At 45.5% G+C, this 7,154-nt stretch overlaps 1 protein-coding gene across 1 annotated transcript in view; it reads left to right on the top strand.

The window, feature by feature from the left end:
• scai (suppressor of cancer cell invasion) overlaps positions 1 to 3,849 on the top strand; it is a 21,441-nt gene extending 17,592 nt beyond the window's left edge. Inside the window, exons 9-15 of the mRNA XM_015046843.1 lie at positions 177 to 255; positions 1,125 to 1,224; positions 1,292 to 1,373; positions 1,453 to 1,525; positions 1,607 to 1,780; positions 1,872 to 1,972; positions 2,526 to 3,849. Coding sequence (XP_014902329.1) covers positions 177 to 255; positions 1,125 to 1,224; positions 1,292 to 1,373; positions 1,453 to 1,525; positions 1,607 to 1,780; positions 1,872 to 1,972; positions 2,526 to 2,672 — 756 coding nt within the window. The 3' untranslated portion in view covers positions 2,673 to 3,849. The remainder of the gene's footprint in view (positions 1 to 176; positions 256 to 1,124; positions 1,225 to 1,291; positions 1,374 to 1,452; positions 1,526 to 1,606; positions 1,781 to 1,871; positions 1,973 to 2,525) is intronic.
• Positions 3,850 to 7,154: the final 3,305 nt, after the last annotated feature.

Here is a 7,154-nt window from a genome sequence, read left to right as displayed (position 1 = left end):
GACTCGGATCCTGACCAGTTCACCGTGACTCGGATCCTGACCAGTTCACCGTGACTCGGATCCTGACCAGTTCACCGTGACTCGGATCCTGACCAGTTCACCGTGACTCGGATTTCCTCCGTCTTCTGTCTGCTTCAGATTATCTTCAGTATTTTTATTTTTTGTGATTTTTCCAGGAGCTTCCTGCCAACAGCGTCCTGCTGGTGTATTTATCAGCGACTGGAGTTTTCCCAGTGACACATTTAGACTACGAAGGTAAAACCTGGAGCACAGAAACGATCCACAGGTTAAACTAATAATCTGATAAATAATCCTGGATTATTCAGATGGAAATAAGCAAATCTTCAGATTATTTTGTTTTTCAGTTGAATTTTACAGGTTAAAATTTACAGAGGATAAAAAAAACTTATATGTATTGATTGTGTATGGAGCTAAATTATGGCCATAAATTTTGTGTAAAACAATTTTAAACTAAAACATAATATTTAAACTTGAGTCAGGATTTTTAAAAATAAATAAAGCAATTAATCACATTTTTTAACATTCAGATTTCTAAATTAATCTGCAGTGAACAGATTCATTAAAACACAGATTAAGATTTAGAAAACATTTAATCTGAACTCCAAAAATAATCATTTTGATCTTTTTCTGGGTCAGAACCATTTTCAATGTTTCCTTGGTGCAAATTACAAGTTTTGAAGTAAAACAAACTTGGACTGATTTTTAGGGAGACTCATGTTTTCTGTTAGTTATGTTTTAGTTAAGGTGGGACTTTAATGCGTTAATTAAAATTAATTAATTACCTGGGTTTTAATGCGTTAAAAATTAATTAAAGTTTGGTATTTTTCCAGCCAGGATACAAAGGTTCCTGGCTGGAACTTAAAATAGTTCAAAACTTATTTTCAGTTTCAAATTTTATTTATTTTTTAGCAAACTGTTTGGCTCCAATTTAGCTCCATAATTAGAGGCATACACCTTTAAGAACCGCTGTAGCCATGGTGACGGATCATCAGAATGAATTCTGGTGGAACTACTCCAGATTAAACCTGGATTTAATCTGGAGTAGTTCTGGTAATCCGGTCTGGATTAAAGCTGGTTCTGTTTGGGCCTGTTTACCCCAGCAGGTCCGTATGACTTCGGCGGCGTTCTGACCAACACCAACAGGGACGTGGTGAACGGGGAGACGGTCCAGAAGAGGAACCAGGCCCAGAAAGAGATGCACTGGTGAGTCGGATGGAGACTGGACCGGATCCCGGTCAGAACCAGGTTCTGATGCTTGTTTCCGCCGCAGCCTTCATCCTGGAGATCTGTTTCCTTTCACCCGGAAGCCGCTCTTCATCATCGTGGATTCCTCAAACAGCACCGCCTATAAGGTGGGTGGACCTGCTGGTTCTGGACGGGTTCCGGTTCTTTCTGGGCCCGTTTTAATCCTCCTGTGTTCGATCCAATCAGAACTTCTCCAACCTGTTCGGCCAGCCGCTGGTGTGTCTGCTCTCCCCGACCGTTTACCCAAAGAGCGTCCAGGGTGGGTTTCCGCTTCCGTCTGCTGCCGGGTTCTGCAGGCTCGGTGTTCACGGTTCTCCCTGTGGTTCTGGTTCTGGTCCAGATCAGTCTCAGCGAGGCAGCCTCTTCACGCTCTTCCTGTACTCTCCTCTGCTGGGCTTCTCCTCCGTCTGCGGCCTGAGCAGCGTGCGGCGCGGCCTGTGGGAGCGCGCACAGGACTTCCTGCGGAAGGTGTTCCGGGACATCGGCCAGATGCTGACCCGATCCCGGAGCATCGGTAGGTCTGAGCGGGACCGACCGGGTCTGACCGGGACCGACCGGGTCCGAGCGGCTGAGCCTGGCGCTGAACTCATTCCTTGTCTCAACAGATCAGGCCTTCCTGCAGTTCTTTGGTGACGAGTTCCTGCGGCTGCTCCTGATCCGGTTCGTGTTCTGCTCGGCGGCGCTGAGGCTACATAAACTGTTCCGGGTGAGTCGCTGTTTCTCTAAGGAGAGAGAAATGTGCCAAAACACCAATTCGCAATTCCTTGGCCTGGTAGTTCTGAATCGATTCGAAATACTCAGAATAATTTTGAAATGTCTTTGCTGTGGTACAGACAGGTAGCAGCGGCTCATTGATCATGACTAGCATTGACTTTAGCTGTCAGCTAGCATCATGAGCTAAATGTTAAATGTGATTTATTAAAGATAAAGGAATGCAGAGCTTTGCTACTAATAGTCAACATTAAGAAACTAGATAACAAGGTCAGGAAAAAGTTTTAATTTAAAACAAATAAGGAGGGAGAGGGAAGTAGGTCAGCTATGCTAGCTTGACTCTGACAACCTGACCATGTAGACGTGCTGCAGAATTTAGTGTTTAAAATAAAAGGGGACCTAAACACCAACTCTGACAGATCAGCAGTAGAGCAGCTGTTTAAATGAGCTAACCTGCTAACTTAAACAGTTTATTAATAAAAGTAAATTAAACATAAAGCCGGTTCTGGTCGGGACCAGTCGGTCTCACCGCCGCCCTCTGTTGGCAGGAATCCCGGAGCTTCCCGGAGTCGTACCCTGAGCTGCCGAAGCAGGACACGGTGGAGAGCGGCCTGCTGCAGAAGCAGGTGCTGGAGCTGGCCGCCATGTTGGACGTTCAGAGCTTATTCTGGGACGATTCGCTGGAGAGCTACTAGCGCCTCTGCACCGGACTCAACCAGAACCAGAACCAGAACCCGAATCCTTCCTTTGTAGTCTGAAGGTAATCGTTTGTTCGTCCCGTCCGTCACCCAGATGTTTCCCCCGGGAGCAGGAGCGACGTTGCCGTTGGCCACCCAGGAAGAGTCGTCTCTACCCGACCCCGAGTCGTCACCTCACGACCCCGAGTCGTCACCTCACGACCCCAAGTCGTCACGATATGACCCCGAGTCGTCTCCTCACGACCCCAAGTGGTCACCATATGACCTGAGTCGTCTCCTCACGACCCCGAGTCGTCTCTACACGACCCCGAGTCGTCACCACACGACCCCGAGTCGTCACCACACGACCCCGAGTCGTCACCACACTACCCCGAGTCGTCTCCTCACGACCCCGAGTCGTCTCCTCACTACCCCGAGTCGTCTCCTCACGACCCCGAGTCGTCATGACACGACCCCGAGTCGTCTCCTCAAGACCCCGAGTCGTCTCCTCACGACCCCGAGTCGTCACCACACGACCCCGAGTCGTCTCCTCACGACCCCGAGTCGTCATGACACGACCCCGAGTCGTCTCCTCAAGGCCCCGAGTCGTCTCCTCACGACCCCGAGTCGTCTCCTCAAGACCCCGAGTCGTCTCCTCAAGACCCCGAGTCGTCTCCTCACGACCCCGAGTCGTCACCACACTACCCCGAGTCGTCTCTGCTGAGCCAGATCAACACAAACAGTCACAGTGGGTTGTTTGTGATACCTGGAGGTTTGTTTATCAGCTGACGGGCCAAGATGTGTTCAGGTTCACTCCGTTTATTCCAGGTTTTTACCCAGAAGCCAGACCATCTGGTTCCTCTGTGAGTCTTAGAGTTTCTCTTATTGCTGTGAGTAAAATCCATGTCATTAGTTCTTCTCTGCAGAGATAAAAGCACAAAACCTTCACAGCGCCCTCTAGTGGGACGCAGCGCTCTGGCTACAATAGGTGAAACATTCAGAGTTTTAATTCAAAGGTACAGAAACTCAGACAGATTCATCACACACTGATGGGCTTCAAGAATTTATTTCCATCCCTGTTACTGGTGCACACTTTTTCCTTCCACTCAACTTTCCTTTATATGTAATTAGAGCCTCCTGGTGGACGGCGTCAGTAACCAGAACATTCCAGTAAAAACCCGTCTGATTGGCCTGATTTAATGATCAGCTTTCATTCGCTGTCGGTCATAATCAAAAAGCAAAAGAAATGCTTTGTGTCACATTGTGTGTAATGAATTTAATATAATATATGGAACTGAAGACGTGCCCGTACACGGGGAGCCGTTTTTAAAGCTACACAGACAAAAACTAACAGGAATAATTTGAGTTATTTATAAGTTTTTAAAGTCAGATTTTCAACATGTTTTCATGTCAGTTTCAAACTGTTTAGCTAAATATTTAGCTAGCAAGCTAAACCTTTACTTTAAATCTGACATTTTCAAATGAATGACAAACATGGTGAAAACATGATTCTGAAAAATGAATCTTATTTTTCCTTTTCCTACAAACTAAACAATCCAGATTATTCCTGTTGGTTTTGTTTGTGTTTATAAACGTTAGTTTAGTTTTTCCTCGGATCGTCTTCAGGTTGAATTATGGGTCTGTTACCATGACGCCGCAGCGCCGCGCTCACACCTGCTGACCCGGATCTGACGGGTTCTGTGGTCAGACGGGTCGTTTGCTCTGAACCTGGAACAGAACCGGATCAAAGTTTGGTTCTGGTTCTGGACGGTTCCCAGAAGTTTGTTTTCGGATCACAGCTGATGAAAAAGCAGAGTTTTATTTTTCGTCTTTCTAGTATTTATTGATATTGTCAGAGTGTGTGTGTGTGTGTGTGTGTGTGTGTGTGTGTGTGTTCAGTCTGTGGTGTTTAACATGAAGTTGGGAATCGGATCATCTCGGTGACCCACAATCATTTTCCTAAATCTACATTCCGACTTTCCCAGCAGAATCGTCTTATGAATTTTTCCCTTCTGCGTTATGAAGTTGTTGGCTCGCACTTTATTAGTTTTGGTGTTATTGTTATTTAGTTTGCTGTGTTTTTAATGTCCATGGTTCTGTGGACGTTCTGCCGAGCATGTTGGCTGGTTCTGACCCGACTGTCTGGTGTTCTACATGATTCTGAACAGAGGAGAGAAACACCGCCACGGCTTTAATCTGTAAGATAGCAAAAAAAAAAAAAGAGAAAAGAGTTTTGAGCCACAACATTATGACCACTGAAACATTATGACCAAACTGAACTCAGTTCAGTTTGTTTAACGGTTAGAAACCCAGCAGAGTCGAGTCTCCAACCTTCAGGACTGAAAGTTTAGATCTGAACCAGGAGGAGGAAGGAAACCAGGAATCAGGATCAAAATGTCTTTAATCTAATTCCTCCTGCAGACTCCAGGTGTCTACGGCGCCCCCTAGGGGACTGGAGGAATGATTCAGTTCATGCAGCATCTTTAAACTGAAAGTGTTTCTGCTGCAGTGTAAAGTTTTCATGTTAATATTTTATAAAGAGAAAGAAAAATACATGCAAACTATTTGGACTGAATCTGAGTTTTTTCAGTTTTCCTTTCTACTCTGGTTTTATTTTACAGTTAAATAAACATTTTATAATTTTGACACCAAACAGACCAGAATATATTTACTGATTTATTGTGATGGATCCTCTGATCCTGATTTAAAGGGAACCTTTGGTGGTCATAATGTTTTGGCTTGTCTGCTCTTCATTGCAGCTATAAAACAAAATCTTTTCAGCTTCTGTTCAAACTTTTTACTGTTGTGATGTTTTCTGTGCTTCGGGTTTTAAAATGTTCTTTACTTTGAGCTTCGAACAAAAGAAAGTAAAAAGTGTTAGGATGAAATCCTGGAGCTCGCCCAGCAGCAGATGAAGCACTGGACCTGGACCTGGACCCGGACCTGGACCCGGACCCGGTACTGGACCCGGTACCGGCCCTGGACCTGGACCTGGACCTGGACCTGGACCCGGACCCGGTACTGGACCTGGACCCGGACCCGGTACCGGACCCGGACCTGGACCTGGACCCGTCCTCTGTGCTCGTCTGTAACTTTTGTAAATTAAATGTCTGAAATGAGGAAGAACAAAGACATTAAATAAAGACCATTTTTCTGTTGCTACATATCACTTTTATAAACAGCATGACTGTAGAGGTAAATAAATGTTTCATGTCAGGAGGATTTTAAACCAGATTTTCTTCACAAACGTCTGAAAATGAACGAGGAAGAAACGTTTAATAAACTGAAATGTTTGTTTTTGAAGCAGCTGATCTGCAGAAAGATGCAGATTATAGAAATAATGCAGCTGAAGATGCACCAATCAGAGAGCAGGAAATCTGGATCATTCAGCCAATCAGCTGATGATTAAAAACTGCCGTTGTTCATGTTCAGGCCAGCAGCATGCTTTAAGCAAAAATGCAGTTAGTTCCTCAGTTCTATCTTATATTTCTGTTTTCAATCTGCATAATTTAAGTTTCGATTTGAGCTGAGAGAAAAGCAGGATCCTGGTTGGTGCTGATCCAGCTCTTCACTTCCACCTCATGGGATCATTTCTAGATTGTTTCCTTGCAGATCAGAATCGTCATCTTGTCCGTTTTGCTGCAAGTCGGCTGCAGACGCTGACCTGTGACCTGTGACCCCAGAGCACACGGAGCCGTCTGGAAACCGCAGGAAGCTGCCACCCATTCTCCCAAACACTCATTTTTACTTTTCTACACTCTGTATGAAGATCCACATCATCCTGACCTGCTTGTTGTTTCCTTTGTGATTTGAGTCGTTTGGTTTGTGAAAAGAACAGATGATGATCTGTCAGCATGTTTGTTTAGAATAGGAAGTGCCAAAGACTGCCGTGTCACATCCTGATCACCATGGAGACCTTCATGTACCGACGGTTCGTTTTCTGTCGCCAGAAAGAATCAATAAAGAAAACAGGATCTGGCTTCATAAACCGCTTGGTTTGTCTTTTTACTAGTAAATTGGACTGGAGCTGCACAACACAGGAACACAGAAGCCTTTACTAAAAAACACAGAAAGACACATTATCACTTTCAAATTCAGTCAAATAAATGACTTTGTGCTGCAGCCTGAGACTAGAGCGGATCTGTTTGGGGTCTGAATCGACCCTGACCTGAAGACGACCCAGAGCTAAACGACCTGCTGATGACGGTCAGGTCGGGTCGGACAGCCGCTGCTCCTCATGCTCCGGTCCAACCGTTTCTGACTGCGCCGACACCAGGGTCCATCTGAAAGATCGGATCAGATGAGTTACAGAACCTGTGTGTCTGAACCTCTACTGACCCTGTGGGGTTTGAACTGGACCTCATCCATCCTGACCTTTAGTCAAAGAACAAGATGCTGGAGATTTGGACCTGGAACTAATTGGCATCCTCTACATCTCTGTCGCCGGACGCTCAGACAGGTTTAAAAAGAAGTGGCTAAAGCAAAGGAGGTGGATTAGCA

Source organism: Poecilia latipinna, unplaced genomic scaffold (genome assembly GCF_001443285.1).
Source record: "Poecilia latipinna isolate Pla-1442-1.1 unplaced genomic scaffold, P_latipinna-1.0 Scaffold795, whole genome shotgun sequence".
Taxonomy (NCBI): domain Eukaryota; kingdom Metazoa; phylum Chordata; class Actinopteri; order Cyprinodontiformes; family Poeciliidae; genus Poecilia; species Poecilia latipinna.
The sequence above is the reverse complement of the archived record's forward strand: the minus strand, read 5'-3'. Positions and strand labels throughout refer to the sequence as shown.